This window comes from Sylvia atricapilla, chromosome 6 (genome assembly GCF_009819655.1).
Source record: "Sylvia atricapilla isolate bSylAtr1 chromosome 6, bSylAtr1.pri, whole genome shotgun sequence".
NCBI classification, from domain to species: domain Eukaryota; kingdom Metazoa; phylum Chordata; class Aves; order Passeriformes; family Sylviidae; genus Sylvia; species Sylvia atricapilla.
In genome coordinates this window covers 38,630,778-38,650,613 of record NC_089145.1, presented here as the reverse complement: position 1 = coordinate 38,650,613, position 19,836 = coordinate 38,630,778, and the positions used below count along the sequence as shown (strand labels likewise).

Below are 19,836 nucleotides of genomic sequence, written 5' to 3'. Positions count from 1 at the left end.
GAATTCCAAGCTGTCCAGCCCTGCCAGCTCCCCAGATCCCAAATATCAAAAAAAAATCCTTAGGAATCTCAGAGGATAAGTTTCAGTGAATCCCTGTAAGAAGACACAAGCTACTTTCTACCACTAAAAGTTCAGTGAGAGATCTCGATGAGCTCTCCCTCAACCAGACAAGAGGATTTCCTGGGCAAGGATGCTTTATCCCCTCCAGCCACAGCTGCAATCTGTACCCAGATCTGAGTGAAAGTTAAGGAATGGGTATCATAAAGAAAAGAGAAAACTTTCTGCCTGAAGGGCAGTTCTGTAGGGCAGAATTTTCTCACTGCAAGTCACTCCTCACATATAATGGGGTCACTAAATGCATTCTTATAATAAAAAATTAAGTAAGAAAACTTCAAGGTGACCACAAGCAAAATAGCTTTTTTTTCTCTGCTGTGAATAGTAAAATATTCACATGATCCTGTGCATTTGTTTTGATGATTTGCACTAACAAAGTCATGGGATTCCCCATATGGAAACAGTTTGCCAAGACTCCCTTTACTGTACTACCATTACCATGATCTGGCATATTAAAATGCTTGTACCTACAGAACAATTACCCCAAATTTTTGTAATTACACCTTTTCAAAAGAAGATTAACATTTTCCCCAGGAAAAGAAACAAAACAAGACAGAACACAAGCCAGCCCCATACAGTTAGGATTTTCCAATGGTCAGTCTAATAAATTCCAGGACATTTCTATGCACATTTCTAGTACATGAACAAAAAAAACTTATAAAAAATACATCTATTATAGCCTTTTGTGGCCACTACAGGTATTACCATTTGTGGATATCAATGACCTTTGGAAAATGTATAGGAATAAGCATTTCTTGGAAGCTTAGAGTGGCAAACAACTTTTCTGTTAGCTCAGAAAGAGGACTGACTAAGTAAGCACATGTTCAAACAAGGAAAACATTAAATGTCTTTACTGGCAGATCTGGAAGCTCAGTGTTACAGAAGGATAAAATCATTTAGGTTAGAAAACACTTCTAATATCATCAAGTCCAACCATTAACCCACCACCAGTATGTTCACCCCTAAACCATGTTCCCAAGTACCACATCCAACATATTTTTTCATCATTTTCAGGGATGGTGATTCCAACACTGCCCTGGGCAGCCTGTTCCAACGTCTGACCACCCTTTCAGAGCAGAAATTTTTTGTAATATCAGAGCTAAACCTCCCTTGGTGCAACTTGAGACTATTTCCTCTGGTCCTGTCTGTGTCCAGACTGTGTTTTGACCTGCTCTTGAAACAAGCCCTCACTGTGATGACAAGCAACTCTGCCTTCACAATCTAATGCCTGGGACCAGAAACTTGGAAAGGTCTGAGAGTAAATATATGATTTTATCTTGTGCTATTTTAAAGTTTGTTAAAATCTAAAATGATTAAACTTTGTGCAATAGAGATAAGCATTCCCCCTTGTTAAAAAAAAAAAATACAAAAACCTTGGCCTGTTACATGGGAAAGAGTAAAACCAAAATTCCTCTGCAATACTTGGGTGAATATGAGCTCTAAACCAGTAGAATAAATGAGCTGGAGAAATGTATTGCTCTACATTTCTGTTGCACATTAAGCACAGTGCTCTACCTTCTCAACTCTCTCTTAGACACATCAGTGATTTTAATATCACATCCCCTCCATCTCTGCTAAGTGGCATCAAACACGGGAGAACTGCAGGCAGCTTCCACCAACACTGTGCCTCTTGAAGGATTCTCTGCCAGCGAACAAATCCCCAACAGCAACCAGAGAAACCAACAACTCTTGTCAAGAGTGTCTCTGCACAACCCTTAGAGCTGGTGTCAAGCAGGGCCTTGAACAGACCCTTTTCCATCAGGTTCTCATTTGGGCAGATGCTCTTTGCCTCTGAAGCTGCAGCCACACGCACACAGACTGAAATTTGGGATGCTGGCTGCACCAATTTCCTTCAGGAGGCTCTGCAGCTCTTTGACTCTTCCCAGCTCAAGCTGTCGGTGCCAAACCTGGTGAGCACCCAGATCATCAACAGCCCCCCTCAGTGCTTTGGGCCATGAGCAGGATTTACAGAGCTTGTAAGATCTGAGGGAAAAGAATTTATCAGTTCTCTGGGTTTAAATATCCCTGGCGAAAATACAGGGAGATTTGCAGTGCAAAGGAGCAGATACGGAAATCCAGTCTGCATGTGTGGGGGCAGAATGTGGGCTCTGCACGATGATGGACAAGACTTGGAATTATCCAACCATTCAGGCTGGAAAAGTTCTCTAAGGTGAAGGGCACAGACACCTGGCTCTGTGCATCATTCCAGAGCACACACCTAAATTCAGGAGCTGTTCACAGGAACAGCAGTTACACAAAGCTCCTCAGGAAAGAGGCTTCTGCAAACCCTCCACACCCCTGACAATGACACAGACTCAATTATTAAGCACAATCCTGATTTGACATGGTGACACCCAGTGTGTGCCAGCAGGAAATGCACAATGGCAAAGAAAGTGTTATCTCGTGTGCCTCATGGAATTTAATGGCTCCCCAGAATGCTACCTGAAGCAAATTCATTCACATTATACACACAACACACTCCCAGGTTCAGGAACACTTTCTCTGCAAGTATCAGATAAAGCAATCTGTTTTCTAGCAGTTTATTGCACATACTACAGTAAGACCAGAATTTTAAGAAACATTATCCATTATTTTCTTTCTTTCTGCCTCTTAAATATCAGGGAAGAACTGAGTCTGGAATATACTTAAAATTCAACACATCTCCAAGTTGAGGAATATGTCCTCCCTCGTCATTACTCTGTCACTGAGCATGATGCTGCCTGCACAAGAGCAGGAAAGAACAAATGCTTAAAGATCATCTTTCTTTACGCACAACATTTAAGTGTCACCACTGTTATTTGATGCAATATTGGGTTTTTTTAAAAATCTTTGAGGCAGAGAAGACACGTGTTGCAAAATCTCTGTAACAGGACTGTCTCATCCAATGCTGAAAGCCCAGAAAGGGTCTGGATCATGCCTAGGGCCTCTCTCACTAATTCTGCAATGCAAACTACAATGTAGTTTTAACTCTACAGATTACAGAGTTCTGCAATCATTCCCTGTTCCTTCAGATGAGAAGTAAACAGGTTAATGCAGACTCATTGTGCATTGCTCTGTATTTTTAGAGCTACTTGGAAAGGGAGTAGTGGAATATCCAAGGTGTAGCTTTATTAGCACAACCTACATTTATCATGCACAGAAAGTTTCCTGGAAACCTTTTCAAAATCTGATAAGAAAAATCCTCATTAAGAATCATTTGCTTGTTTAATTTTCACTTATTGATCTTTAATGTACCATAAAAGCAATAACAACAGTGCCTTAACGAAATACCGCTTGTTTTGCATTCATTCATTTTAGAAGAACACAAAACTGCCTGTAGATACAGGAAGCTGCTGGAAAATAAAAAGGAACCGATCGCATAAACTCAAATGAGAGAATTTTGGGGTTTTTTTGTGGAACACGGAGTTCAACAAAAATGTATTCTGTTCACTGTACACACGACACCAATGGGAATAAGAGCCAGTTCAAGTTCTAAGTTACCATTACTTGGGTAATGGCTTCAAGCTGCAAGGCACAGCTGTATGGGCCCAGCCAGACAGGCTATCACAGCAATGCTTTGATAGCATGGGGCCCTTAAGTGTCAGGATATAGAAAAGGCAGCAGTTGTTGGCTGTGAAAACAGTCTGATACAAACCAGATGGGGACTCACTTCATGGGCAACACAAAGGAAAACAATTGGCTCATTCAACAAAGTCAGGCCACTGCCCCAGAGAATTAACAGAAGACAATAACAGTCAACCAGAGTTGATGCAAACAAGAAACAGCCATGTGGTTACGGTTTAAGGAATTGTTTCTCCTCAGACTAAACATAAAGTTTTGATTTCTAATTCTCATATTCATTAATTTCAGTCTCGTTTACAAGCCCCTTCTTCCTCCAAAGTCTTCCGTATAATTCATTTATGTAGCACCAGCCTTCACACACCTACTTAAACAAGAAAAAAAATCTATGACAAAGGCAGCTATATTAATTTAATGTTTCCTGAGGAATGCCAAGACCACAGACAACTTTCTGAACCATGGCAGAACAACATTACAGATACACAGAGTGTTATTAGACATTTTTGAATGCATATGGCAATATATTTACTGATTCTTTTTGACTTGAAATGCATAAAGCCCAACAGGTCACATGCTGGGTTACCAGAGTACAGATGTCCTCCAGTTTTGTGAAGTTCTTCTGGTTTCTTACTTAGGTTTTTTTAAAAGCAAACTTCAGATCAATTATGTTGCCACATAAGAGTTTTGTCAGGCTACGGTCAAAAAATCTATTAAAATAACTATTACCAAACTTTTTTTGAAGCAATCAAAAATTTAAAAACTGCCTATTTTAGCCATAATTCAAAAAAAATCCCCAGCCCACTCATGTGTAGAAGCTTGTAGAAGATTATGGTCCAAAATCTTAATTGCTCTTGCTGTTTTATTACAGGAAATATGAAAGTGACATGTGCAAAGGTATTTTGATTACAAATTACTTACAGAGATTGCACAATAACTCAGACCTCTAAGGGCCTTCTGCAATTTCACTCTCAGACTGAAAACATCTGAACTTTCTTTTCATATACTTCAGACTATTCCCCCTGGCAGGCCCTGCACTGTGGAGCTCTCCATGGGTGTGAGTGCTTGGATGGCACTGCTCTGAGAGGAAGCCACAGCTGGAAATCCAAGCAAGGACATGGAGATGTCCTGCATACCTTGTGAAACCACTGTCCTGCCTCCTGTCAGCTTTAGCACACATCATCACATCACAGAATGGTTTGGGGTGGAAAAAACCCATCTTGTTCAAACCTCATGCCATGGGCAGGGGCACCATTAACTAGCCCAGGTTGCTCTAAGCCCTGTCCAACCTGGCCTTGGACACAGCCAGGGATGGGGCATCCACAGCTTCTCTGGCAAACCTGTGCGAAGGCCTCCCCACCCTCAGACTGAACATATTTTTCCTGATATCTAACCTAAACCCAGTCTGAATCCATGTTTTCATTTAACAGGTTGACTGCAATGATAGAGGGAGTTTTTCCTTTAAGAAAGTGAAAAAACCTCTCTCTTGAATTAATGAATCAGAGAGTCAGGCCCTAATCATCCTCTCAAGTGATTCTAGCCTTCAGCTGCTGTGCTTCTCCAGCCTTTGAGCATGGCTTCACTTCAAAAAAAGGCCAGAACACAGCCTTGGCTGCATTCAAATCAAACCACCACGTACTGTAGGTAGAAAAACCAGATTTTAGTCCAGTGTCCTGCCATAAGCACAGAGCCAACAGAGCTATTGTGTGCTGTGCTCTCTCTGAGCTAAAACACCTCTCTGGCAGAACCACAGGGCCCATTTCCAAAAGCACAGCCAAATTCTTGAAACCTCGGCTGCAGGGCTGGGCTGTCACATCGTAGCAAGAGGAGACTTTGCCTGCAGTGCTGCTATTATTCATTTTTCACATCATATATATGGAGGTCAGACCACATTTTCTACGTGCAGCTGAAATTTTGGGTTGAGTCTCTCTGTTCGGTCATTGCTAGAAAATTATGAACCTTAGGAACAGGACAGCTTTTATTTATCAAGCCTTAAAACCTCAGAGATACTGGCAGTCGTAGTCCTGCATTAAAAGCAGATGAGAGAGGAGCAGAAACCTCTTTAAACCCCAGGTCTGCCTACACAGGCAAACCCCAATTGCTGTTATAAAAAGGTTTTTGGCCATGGTCTGTCAGAGAACGCCTGCACATAAAGGCCAGCTGGAGCAGGGGGAGGCACGGCTACCCAAAGTGAGGATTCCAACAGGAAACTGCTTCTCCCTTTCTCTCTCTCTCTTTCTTTTTTTTTTTTTTTAATCAGGAAGGAAGCTTCATCTTCAGAAACAAGCATTCCCTGTGTAATCTCCCTGCCTGGCTGTCTCTAGGAGCGGGTCCAATTACTGAAATAAGCAACATGCGCTTCTGAGAAGTCAGCCGTGTATTTACACTGTAACTCAAACTAGTAAATATTTCCCATTTATAACTCTGATTTACGTAACGTGGCAGCCGTTAGGTAAATTAAACAATTTTTCTCAAGATCTGTAATTATGGTTTCAGGATAATAAAAACATACACACACACAAAAAGTCCGAAATTAGGCAATTTGCAGCAAGTTCCGTGGTTTTTACTTCTCCTGAAGATACAATGGCCTGACAAGGACAGACACTGCAGCTGTTTTACTGTCTTTAAACAAACACAGCTCTGCCTAACTCTTGCAATATGCATGGTTCCTAAAACAAGGATATGCAACCCTGAGATGATGACTTTACTGTAACAACCTGAGTTAGGACGGAGAGTGGCAGATCACCCGATTAAGTCTAAGCCATCTTGATTGGCTAATTTTGAGGTGAAATATAAATGTAATTCTACCAGACCTAGAATAGGTGAGATACATTTTCATTGTTCACATCTGGTTGATGATTTATTAATTTGTATTAAAAATACAGGCCTATATGACATTAAAAAAAGAAAGAGTTAACTGTAAGGCAAAGTCATGCTGTACACAAAGAGAAACAGTTACTTCCCTGCAGCCAAAGCACTGGGGGGAAAAAATGCATTTCACAGACCTGCTCTATATTTTGTGTCACACTCAACAACTTTCACTCAGGTTGTTTAGAACTGGGCTTAAAACCAGCTCTTCCTTCTTTAAAGGGAAAACATAAGTTTTAGATTAGAGCAGAACAACAGGACATACAAAGGTTCTAAATTCAAATTAAATTTTTCTAGGTGTAGGGTGTTTTTTTTCTCTCCTGAATGACAGCACTCATGATAAAAACCAGAGCACAGTAGTCCACAGACCAAGTTTAACTCATCTCCATCATTTACTACTGTTCCTTGCAAAGGCAGTCACCAAAAGCACATTTGCAAATGGTATTTCAGAGATGAGCACATGTTGTACTTCACTTACAGAATCAGTTGCACGAAGATGAAGAGGGTTTTACTCCAGCTTTAAGTTAGGAAATGTTATTCCACAGAGTTACAAAACACAGCCCCATGTGCAGCCTCAGCACTGAGCAACAGGTCATGCATGACAACTTTAATCTTCACTCACCAGTCCTTACCCTATTTTTTAACAAGAATGCTACTTTGGCAGCCTGCATTTCTCAAAATCAGCATGTTATCAAAGAGGAGCATTACCAGTATTTACATAGTGTTTTTCATTTGGAAGACATCCTAGATAACATTTACTCCATGCTGTTGCCTTATTTGAAAATTTAATGGACTCCTATTCTTAAGAAATTAATCCTGTGGGCTTGGGAACCCTGTATTTATATTTAATTATAAGCAGCCTTTGTATGACGGTATTGAGAAGGTGGAGCTGGACAAACCTGGCTTCTCTTTGGTGCATGAAGTCGAAGGTCTGTTTATTCTAAAGCATGTAGAAAAATAAGAAATAAAGCAGCAAGTAACAACACTGGTCACCAGCAGGAAAACTGCCTGTAAGTCAAACCCTTTAAGAATCTAATAAGCAGTAGAATTTTAAAAATACCATTTGATTGTGGACATGAATTGTCTAAATATCCATCTTTATTGGCGACTTTGGTTCTCTTCATAACTTTACAGCCGTGCCTCGCCTCTCCTAGCAGTGCCAAAAATTTACGAAGCATTAAAAAAGAAAAAGAAAAGAAAGGTTTATTGTCTGAGAATGACAGCTTCTGTGAATCCCCAGTCTGCTTTGTAAAAGAGGTCTGGGGGCAGACAGTCAGAATTTGTGAGTTATTCATCACTCACCTCATACACACTCATGGGTAGGAGAGAAATCCCTACTTAGCCAGCTCCCATACTAACAGCTGGCTCCTTCCAGCTTCTATGTAGTGCTTAAAAAAGCTGAATTGAGAGCAATTTAAGAACAGGTAAAGCTGAAGGGAGTCCAGCTGCCTCTGCCCAGGGCTCAGCAAACCCAGCACAGTGGGGAGAGCAGAAGCTACTCCTTCTGTTGCACCACTCTCAGACTTGCACGAGCCACTGAATTATAAAAGGCAACATCTGCCTTCCTTACCAACCAGAAAAATGTACCAAACTCAGCACATGCTGAAGACATAAAGCCTGCATTTCTCCTATCACAGTGCTATATATGTTTCTCCAAGTTGAAATATGTGTTTGTAATACTCCTTGTCTTCACCTGTCACCAAACAGTATCCAGGCAATGTGCTGCCAGCACTCAAAAGCATCAACTTCCTGCTCTGATACTGATGCCTTTTATAAAAAAAAAACACATACCAAAAAAAAACCCAAAAAAACCCCACCAACTTAACAAGGAAAAAAGGGAGATAAGAGACCTACTTAAATGACTGTTAATCCAAGTAAGGATGGTCATCCTAGCAGATCCTGTGGTGCATGTGCTAACTGAACTAACCCAGCCAGCAGCAGGTCTGCCTGGAATGGTTCCTGGCAAAGCTTAGCTGATGTGGATACATCAGCTGCCTTTGTAGGCTGTAAAACTGTGTGAGAAGCTGCAGCATAATTCTGGAGGCAGTAACTCCAACCAAATGCCCTGCAGGAAAGGGAATGCTGTTTCTCTGAATCACGGAATCACAAAACAGTTTGGGTTGGAAGGGATCTTTAAAGATCACCCAGTTCCAAACCCCTGCCATGGGCAGGGACACCTTCCACTACCCCAGGTTGCTCCAAGTCCCATCCAGCCTGGCCTGGAACACTTCTAGGGATTTGGCAGCCACAACTTCTGTGAGCAACCTGTGCCAGGACCTTCCCCACCCTCACAGCAAAAAAATTTCTTCTTCACATCTAATCTAAACCTGACTCTTCAGTTTTAAACCATTGCCCCTCACATCCTGTCACTCTCTACCTATACGTGAAGTCCACCTCCCTCCTTTTTATGACTCCCTTAAGGTACTGGAAGGCCACAGTGAGGTGTTCCTGGAGTCTTCTCCAGGCTGAATAATCCCAGCTCTCCCAGCCTGTCTCCACAGCAGAGGTGCTCTATCACATCTTGTTGCAGTGACACACTGAAGCACATCCTTTAGAACAACCAGGAATCCCAATTTACATTCTTTTACCATCACTGTCAACAAATAGGCATGTGAATTAAACTACTACAAGACCACAAAGTTCGAATGCCTCTTCACAACATTATGACAGCAGATGATGTGCAAAGGGACTTCAGACTCAATTATATGCCTACAAATGAGCAACAGGTTCAGGAGAAACTGTTCTGATCCTTTTCCACAACCCACCACAACACACAGGCCACAGAACAGCTAAGCATGCTTACTTTCTAGTTGCACATCACTTCTTTCTTGTTAAACCATGGGCTCAGAGCTGTGGAACCACTAATTTGTGAGAAACGTCTTCCTCCAGAGAAGAACTAACTGGAAACAGCCCTGGGGCTGATGTAAGCATTAAGTACATGGGGAGTCTCTGTCCTTAGGTGGCTTGCCCAAGCCCATTAATTTTTTGTGTGTGTCCCCCATTTATATAAGCAACGTTTGCATGAAAGGGGAAAGCAGGTCAGCCACCATCTGCTTTTATTCAGAGTTGCTCAAGATCAGTGCCAGCGGGATCAGTGCCCATTAAAGGGGTTTATTGTGTGTGTTTATTTTTTGCTCTTTACAATGAAGGCAACAGCAATTACTGTAAGTTTGTAAAAGTGCATACAAATCATAATCCTCAATACAAAGCTGCTTCAGTCAGATCCCAGCGTGTTTACAGATCCTAGACAGGCTGTGAGAAAAGCTGTCCTGGCACAACAATTTCCACAGACTGGGGAGGAGCGTGGTAGTGTCCAGGAGATCAGAGACTTGAATTTAATAGTTGTTATCAAGACCATCCTCTGTTTGCAATCCACAGCAACTCCAGCTGATTCGCCACCACATGAGAGTCTTTGACAAAAGAAAAAGCCTCACATTGGAGCTTGACCCCCAGGCAGGCTGACAGTAGATGGATTTATACAACTACAACTAGAACTGGTGAGAGATCAAAGGTAGGCTGCCAAAGTGGAAATAGCAATTTAGAGCTCTCAGCTAGTACATTCCAACTCCTAAGAGTGGACATGGAGCAGCAAGAGGTACCCTTTCTTTAAGAAGAATTCTGCCTAGGATATGCCTGGCCACTAGATACACAAGCTACCCAAACCCCTGAAAGGAAACAAAATATCAAAAACCCCAACAATTAAACAATTGTAAAAATTCCCACCCTCACTGGTAAAAAGGCTGGGAGGGAAAGGGAAAACAGAGACTTGCAGTAGTAGGACTGTATTGCTTTGGTTCCAGGTAGTCACAAGTGTTTGAAAACTAAATGCAATTATGAATCATTTAAAAAATAAATTCCAATTAATTTGGATGTAAAATCCTTTACATTTTTATTATATATTTCAGAACAGAAGATCCTCTGAACATTCTGGTGTCTGAGTGACATGATGTAGGCAGCTGAGCAGGCACCTGGAGTAGGCACCACATGATATTTTGATGTAAAAAGGGCACAAAGTCGTAGGAAAAGGGGGCATGGCTTTAAGCTGAAGGAGGGTAGATTTAAGTTGGATATTAGGATGAAACCCTTTATTATATAGGTGGGCAGGCCCTGGCACAGGTTGCCCACAGAAGCTTTTGCTGCCCCATCTCTCTAAGTTTCCAAGGCCAGCCTGGACAGGACTTGAAGCAACCCGGGATAGTGGAAGGTGTTCCTGTCCACGGCAGGGAGTTGGAACTGGATGATTTTTAAGGTCCCTTCCAACCTAGACCTGTTTGTGATTCCATGACTGAGTGAAAAAGAACAAACTCCAAATGTACATTGGGCGCTTTGTGCAGCAGTGCCACAAGTTTTCAGCTTATCCCCATGAAAAAAGCACTGGTCTCTCAATATTTTCACATTACAGTCACCACGTGTGACTGAAATAACAGGCTTAATTTTGGCATCGCCCTGAAGTTTAACTTCTGATCTATAGAACACACTTAGAGAGATGCCATAGGTCACTGGATTAGATAATCTGGAATCCTTTAAAATCTAGGCTTGAAGAGGGAATCAGATGAGATTTTGGAATATTTACTTTTGAGCCCCAGAAAATCTGGATAAAGACAACCAAAAAATCTAAATATTTGACAGTCTCCATAGGAAGTAATGCTTTCAGTGGTGATCACGTCACTTTGAAGAAGTTTTTCTTTCCCTTTCTGCACAAAAAACACATCTGGTGCTGGAATTTTACTGAAAATCCCTGCTCCTCTGTTCAGACAGAGGAGGGGCTTGCTACAGGAACACACCCTGAAATTCAGCAAAATAAATGTATTTAAACACAAATATCTTCTCAAAAGGGAGAAGGCTTTATTCTTTTTTACCGTATGAAAAGTGCAGAATGGTTCCCTTCCAGAGATGAGCCAAACACACACCCAGCAGTGCATTCCCTTGAGGGCTGGAGGATGAGGATGCAGAAAGCTGAGCAGATTTTGTGATGGGTGTGAAGCACCATCAGCACAGGCACCAAGGGGAGGCTAAAAAGGGAAGTTTTTTGCCTTTGCACAAGGCAAAAGTCTCAGCACAAGGTCACAGCAATGTCACTGCAGCAGAGAGAGGTGTGACACTTAAGGAGGGCTGCAGGAAGAGAAGAAGGAACTCTCAGCTTTTTAGAAGTTGAAGGAATGTGCCAGGTGATCTGTAGGGAAAGGATATGGCAATACATGGTGTGGACCTGGCCTCCAGGAGAGAATCTCTTCTACCTGAGCACAGCCCTCAGCAGGAAAGCCTCAGACTGCAGGGTAATATAACACTGCTTGGTGCAGTTTTTTTCAAGTATAAACTGTGTTGTCTTGATTTTTTAATTTCTCCATCTGATTACTTGTATTTCAATTCATTTAGGCACCTCAAAAAATCAAATTACATTCTAGGAGTCTAAAAAACAAACCACAGTTGGTCGTTACTATTCTTCATACCTTTAGGACAAGTAAGTGAGGGGGAAAAAATGACAAGTGTATGAGACTAGAGGACCTTTTCCCAGGAAGGGATTTTTTGGGAATGGCTACAAAGATGTGCACAGTCCCAAGAAACCCACAGCAATTCCTGCTGTTTGGTTCCTCATGACTCAAACCTGAAGCAGCAGAAGATACCCACAGCAGGACATCATCATCCACACTGACAAATTCGCACAAGACTTTGCCTCAAGCTATGGAAAGTCCAATTTCTGGTTTAACATTTTGTCTGAAAAAAAAATCTGAAGTAACTTAGTGGGAAAAGAAGCAGTCACAGATATAAATGACACTTGTCTATTGACAAATAATATTTACAAAAGCCAAGAAACTAAAAGCTCCTGTTCCAAATGTACTATAACACAGCAAAATATCTACTTACAGGAATTCACAGTAGAAACTCTCAAGTGTGGCTACTGAGGATTTTATGTGGGATATTATTTAAAATGCACACTTATAACTAACATGCATGTTTTCTACTGCTTGGGTTATAGTGTAACTCATATGGACAAGTGCAGAATAAACAAAATCTCCTTGAGAACTGGCATTCTAAACCACTTGGAGCACCTAAAACCTAATGACTACTTACAGAAAAGCCAGAGCTTCTGTGGGAAATGCAGCCTTGCATTTCCTGCCTGGCCCAAATGTAAAATACATTAGCTGAGTGATGTCAATGAGCCACCTGACAGTACAGAGAGGTAACTGGATAGGAAAACCAGAGGAAAAATAGATCAGAAACACCCCTGGAAGAGTTCAAGGCCAGGCTGGACGGGGCTTGGAGCAACCTGGGATAGCAGAAGTGACCCTGCCCATGGCAGGGGTTGGCACTAAATGATCTTTGGGGTCCTTCATACCATTCTGTGAGTCTGTGACAACAATTCTGAAGAAGCACTGCAAAAAGCTTACATGAAACACTTGCCTGAAAAAATGCCTTAATTACAGCTAAGTGATTTCATCCCTCCAATTTCCCAGATCTTCTCTGAGAAATTAGGCAAATTCAAAGAACAATACAGGCTATACAAACTGTTTCAGCCTCTCAGGTTGTGGTGGTTCTCCCTACAGTGTGGAAGAAGAGCTCTGGTTTGCTTCACTGGCTGCTACACCCAGGGTGGTGAGAAGAGTCTTTTAGCAAAAGCCTTCAGTGAAATTCAGGCCAAAAAAAGAAACAGCAGGATATTAAGGGAAAAGTAAGCTTTATGTAGAATAGTCATTGAGTTTGACCAAAACAGTTCCAGTTCTAAGAAAAAAAGAAAGACCTTTAGCCTTATCCTAATCTTCTTCCTTCCTTGAAGCATCTGTTACAGATTTGCCTCACGCCACAATAGTTTTAAGAAAAAATAACCCAAAACCTAACTCAGAGCAATTCCTGGCTGAAGAAGAAAGACAAAGAAGTATTTAGTTATAGCCATATTTTCAGTATTACAGCTTTCAATACAGCCTAAAGTCAATGTTAACATAGAAGCAGCCCATTTTCAATACTGAACAAGGACTATGGAATTTTTGTTTTTACACAGATTGTTTTAAGGGCTTCTTGTCATCTTATTCATTTATTGCACAGATCATCTCCTCCCACAAGCAGTTGTGCAATCTCTCTGTGGAAACAAAGCCAATGGCTTAGTGTCCCAATATTCTTTTCCAACGTATTTACACTGCCTGAATATAATTCACAACCTGGACACAAAAAGGAACTACTATCACTAAATTGTACTCTCTAGGTCACGTTTTGAGAGTCTATGCTGCAGGAAAATAATTAAGTGAAGATACATCTACCTCTGAGCTGCTCATATTAATGTTTAAAAATGCTCTCCACTCAAGCATTGCCACCTGTTCTTTCATTTTAGTTTTAAAAATTTTGAATCCCTTTAATGTAAACCTGAAAATGCTTAAATTCTGCAAATATGAGCATTCACTAACCACAACAATTACTATCCTATTAAATTCATGAAGATATATGAAAGAATGGTACTAAGATTAAAGGGTATTATAAAGCCAAAAATATATATGCATGTATATTATGCACTACAAGTCTTATGTTTTTAAACCACTGTCTCCACTGTGTCTAGAGAAAGCACAAATTTCAATTAATAATACATCCAGGCTTGATTTTCAGTTGTAACTTTTCAGGAGACTTTACCCTTTCAGGCATGATATCGTAGCAGTCCTGGACTTCAACTTTCATTAGAAGCCATCAATCAACTTTCTTTCAGTAAAAACACATGTTCAGTGCAGACCACAGAAACTTTCAAAGAACAAAAGCAAGTTCTAATGTGTATATATGTTTATGGCCACCGAAAGACAAATCAAATCTCATCATGTACTTATCAATTAAATAAAAATGGGCTTTTTACATCCAACTTGAAGTCCAAAACAATTGTCCTTTTCTCCCAGCACTGTGAATTCACACTTCAGAGTTCAGGGCTTTAGATTTCCTAAACTCTAATACCAATCCAACCATTTACCCTCTAAACTCTGAAAAAGTACCTAAATGGTCCTGCCTCCAGAATGCTCCTCCATTTCCAGGCCAGCATTCCTGGTCCCTTGCTATCCCAGGGAAGGCAACCATCTGACATGAAGCTTTTATAAACAAGGTGCTTTGAACTTACAGTAACAGATGTGCTTAATTTTAAAATGTTGTATTTACTTAAACCCACGTACACTTATCATGTTGCAGGCTTTCTTTTTTCTTTCAAATGCTTCTTATTAATTTTTACCCTCAACTTTTGGCCTGATTAAGGTCTCTGTGGTGGAGCTTAGAGAGAAAAGACATTCTGGTTAAAAGTGACAGACAGTTGTTTCCATTCACTGATCCTCCAGATTTTTACTGGCTTATTAAATATGTATACTTCGAATGAGATTTCAATTATCCTGGTATATACATCATCCTTTTTTTTGTTGTTGTTCCTCTCAAAGAAAATTGACTACTGCCACCTCCTGGTCACAGGTTTTCAGCTGACAGACACAGCTGGACCGTGCCCAAATTCCTTGTGTTACAGAACAAATGCAGAGGTAAAAATAGGTAAACACAGACCTGCACTAAGTTGTGCCACTTCAGCTCTGGAAGCTTTTCCACTAATTATACATAGATAATTTTTACATTATTCATAACCTTCTTCATATGCAAACCATGGTTTTGAAATTAGGTTCCAAGTCCCATGACCAATAACACTGGCCTGGGGCTTTTCTTACCACTTATAAATATTTGAAGCAAAATACTTCCCTCAGAATTCGATGAGATGTTTTTAAAAAAATTAAATGGAAGAAGTTCAAAGAATTATTTTTAAAAGGGCTTGAAGGAAGAATTTCTTAGTGCTAGGGTGGAGCAACTATAATTGCATATATTGCAGACAGGCAGGTTTTTAGATTCTTGTTCTCAGAATGTAAGATTAAAACTGCTACACATCTCACTGTAGCACCTCCACAAACTTCTTATCTGCTAAAACAATTACCCATGGCAGTCATGTGCCCAGTTTATGTTATTCCAACACTTACCTGAACTACAATAAACAAAAGATATTCTCTCTCTCTTTCATCATCCTGAACACCTTTACAAACACTGTTAAGCAACCTCCAAACAAAAGAGGTAATACCTAGTGTCCCTCAGAATGGAAAACCATTATCTGTTACACACCAGCTTGAAGCCTATCTCAAACCAGATCATTTTAACATTGAAAATATCTTTTTTCCCCCACATTTGCATGATCTTAACTTCACACTATTTTTCAGTTCTCCTGTAGCACTCCTGTGTTTTCTCAAGCATGAGCCACTCCCTTTATCACAACATTAGGAACATCTCGTTTGCTAAACAGCACTCCATGAAGCAATTAAGATTCAGTTGACTACAGAAAATGCACATTGTAATGCTCTTGGCAAATCCAAATTTAAATAAATAATTGCCAAGATTCTCATGACTTCCATACAGATACATTTCAGAGAATTAGAGAATAAATTGGGTTGGAAGGGAACTTAAAGATCATCCAGTTTCCACTCCCTGCCATGGGCAGGGACACCTTCCACTATCCCAGGTTGCTCCAAGCCCCATCCAACTTTGTCTTGGACATTTCCAGGGATGGGGCAGCCACAGCTTCTCGGAACACCCTGTGCAAGGGCCTCAGCACCCTCACAGGGAAGAATTTCTTCCCAATATCCCATCTAACCCTGCCCTCTGCCAGTGTGAAGCCACTGCCCATTGTCCTGCCACTCCATCCCTTATCCAAAGTCCCTCTCCAGATCTCTTGGACCCCATTTAAGCACTGGAAGGGACTCTAAGGTCTCCCTGGATCCTTCTCTTCTCCAGGCTGAATTTCCAATCCTTTCAGTGCACCCCACCAACACCATAACTATACTCAAATACAGCCATAACTCTGTACATATGTATAAACTATGTATACAGAAATGTCTGGAAATGTTGTAGCAATGACAATCAAATTAAAAAAATAAACAAATGTCAGTATACAACAATATTTAGAAGTGATGTGCTTAGCTGAGATAACTCTGCATATTGACATTGATTTACCTTCTTGTTGCATCTCCTCAGATTTCCTTCTCACAAAGATAACTCGGGGTTTCACAGTCTCAGCATGTGCAGCTCCTTGGCTTTCCTCCTAGGTATCATACATTAAAATCACATTACAAATCTCACTTTTGATGTAAAAGCACAGCAAGATCATCACATTCAGCTTCAAGAAACATCCAAACAAGTTTTTAAAGATTCATTAAACATGTGCACTTGCTCTCCCTACATCTGACTTCAAGAGAATTGAGCTCTGAATTAGCCTATTACAGCTATTCCCTCTAGACAAACATCCTGGGAGCAGCAAGAATGGATGGAAAAGTGCCATTTAGACCTGAAGACACAGGAGACTTTCAATTTTTACTCAAAGCATGTAGTGAAAAGAACATAAAATTTCCCTGGCTTTCTTCAATACCCGGGATATCTCCCTAGGTATTACCCTCCTGACTAATAAGAGAAAGATGAAAGAGAAAAGAAACATAAATGTTTCAGCACACAGGTTGGGAAACCCAGGCCAAATCTAAAATTTATTTCCTTGGCCATGTTTCTAGAACTGGTTGCTCCAAGACCCATCCAGTCTGGTCTTGGACACTTCCAGGGATGGGGCAGCCACAGCTTCTCTGGGTAACCTGTGCCAAGGACTCCCCACCCTCACAGGGAAGAATTTCTTCCTAATCTCTAATCTAACCCTGCCCTCTGGAAGTTTAAAATCACTGCCCCTTGTCCTGTCACTATGTGCCTATTTGGAAGACTTAAGATTTCTCTTAATCAGACAGATTTAAAGCAGACAAGATGAAAAAGAGCTGAGATTATTTTCTGAGAACATGAAGGTCTCATGGAAACATGACTGAACGACACCCATGTATTAAATGAATATTAAATGTCAGCAGCATAACAGTTCTAATAGGTCCATCTGAAGTGGGGGTTTTTTTCCTACTGGATTTATAACACAGCAAAATTCAGTTTAAACTGAACCGAGCTGCAAACAGAAGTTGAGAGATAACACAGCTTCATAACCTACAGTTATGCATTCCTGAAGATTAAAAAAACACGTCTTTTAAAATACTGAAAAATGAAAGCTAATGAGAATACCAAAGTGACAATCCCACTTGAAAAATGTGGATGGTATAAAAAACATCCATACTTATAAAAGAGGATCATGAAAATATTTTGCAACCAAGTGATTTTTTTAAGATTTTAACAATGCATCTGGGACTTCAAATTATTTAGATTTACCATCTCTGGAATGTGTAGCCACGCAAATATGACTTCAATGTTCCTGTCCCTCCCATGATCAAAATGATTTGTTTAGAATAGGAAGAACCCAGCTTCCTCCAAGTCATTCTCTTGCTTCTTTAGAGCTAAGACCATGGGGGCAAAATGGCCACAAATAATAGTCAATTCCTGTATTGTTGCACAAGAATTGACAGGAGGGGTCAACGAAAAGATACATTTAGTCTGGCTTTCTGTCTAACAGTGGCTAAAAGGATATATAAATCTCAAAAAAAAAAAAAATTCTAATGCCAGAAATGGAGGAGCAGCCAAGGAATTTGGGTAGATAAGAAAATTCCTGTATGACTCAAGCCATTTGTTTTGGACTGAGTGACTGCACAGACTTCACTCTTTGTGACTAAAAGACATTTGCTCGTGTCCTGTATGAAAACTCAGTGCTCTTTCTGCTGGTGAAAACCTGACCTACAACACCAGTGCCACGGAGCAAACAAGTCTGGCAGCTCCACATCACTGCCACAAACCTCCCTGGCAGTAGGATCCTGTTCACACAGGCTGCAGAAACCACCCAGGCTGTGCCATCACCTCCCAAGGCCCAGCAGGACACCATCTACAATCCTGCATTTTCTCAGGTCTCCCAGCAAACTTTGCTTCTAAAGAGATTTGTCTTCTACCTTTGTAGGTAGGTGATAGAGTTTCATTTCAGTGATGGTAAACACTGTCTGCAGATGAAGAACAAGATGTGAGAGTCAGTGACTAACTTGTGAGGAAATCCTTCAAGAAGTCTGAAGTGAATACTGCCTTAAACATTGCACAGAATGAATGAATCACCCTGAAAGCCTCAGTACCTCTCGCTCGCTCTCTCAGCTGGTGTAATGTTACCAGAAAATCTGTCTCCTGCAGGCAGGTGACAAGGCAGATCCAATGGCAGAGCTGAACACAGATGCCATCCTTAATTAAACCAGGGGAAAGGTTCATCCTTGTCACAAGGTGGATAAGTGCTGTCACAACAAGCTTTGCAATCACCTGGTACAGGGATTATTTTTTAATTTCAGAGAAGGATGTATAGATAGAGGATCTTACAGAATATGGCTTAACCACAGTAAACATCTCTCCTGGATGGGGCAATCACTTGTAAGTATGATCACCTCACAGAAAAGATAGAAAGTTACCCTGTGAGAAAGTGATTTAGAGTTTTAAATGAGGAATAACCACACTCAGGAAAAAAACAAATCCAACAAAACCACACAGATTTCTGGGGTTTGGTTGCGTGGTGTGAAGGGAGGGTGAGTTTTACATGCCAGCAGGCAAAAAAAAAAAAAAAAAAAAGAAAACAAAAAAGCCACCCTAAGGGCTCAGAGGCTCAGATGCAAGAAAAGGTTTCTAAAAATAAGATAATGTATAACTACCCACAGATAAAAGATAAGACAATGTATAACTATCTGTATATTTTCTGTGAGAGACACGTTACCCTCTCTGTCCCTATTACTTCTGGCTAGAATCCACTTTTGCCTGTGAATAGTAATTCCAGGAAAGTCTGTTCTGGAAGTCTGTTCTGATGAGCTGAAAGTAAAAGAGGTGTAACATCAAAAAATCTCTGAAGATGCAACACATCACTTCAGGTGACAAATTTAAGAATTGCTCAGATACCAATAGCAGAGCACATATCAAGGCTCAAAAACAAACCCAAAGGCAGTTTAAAGCAAAATACTTCAGATTATTTTTAATACAAATAAACATCAAATAAAAAAAAAACAACAGGGAAGGACAGAATTTATCCATGAACACAGCAAACATGGTAAGTATATAATGCTTTCAAACACATTGTTGTGAAGCCTCACATATTAGAGAGCAGTCTGCCACCTCAATTTTAGCTTTTGATACTTGTTATTTGGATTTAGTTAGCAAGTAAACTATCATCTCTAGGTAACAGCACATACTAATAATGTAGGAAAAAAATTAACTATCTAGGTTTGAAGCAGAGATCAATAGGATGTTCCTCCACCTTTAAGTGCTCTGAGGTTCGTTATCCTCACTGCCTTTCCAACCCTGCCCCTATTAGGATGAATGAAGCTC

The 19,836-nt window shown here is 40.6% G+C and overlaps 1 protein-coding gene across 1 annotated transcript in view; it reads right to left on the bottom strand.

The window, feature by feature from the left end:
* KIAA0586 (KIAA0586 ortholog) overlaps positions 1 to 19,836 on the bottom strand; it is a 68,611-nt gene that overhangs the window by 8,302 nt on the left and 40,473 nt on the right. The window contains exon 31 of the mRNA XM_066321593.1: positions 16,534 to 16,621. Within this exon, the coding sequence (XP_066177690.1) occupies positions 16,534 to 16,621 (88 nt within the window). The remainder of the gene's footprint in view (positions 1 to 16,533; positions 16,622 to 19,836) is intronic.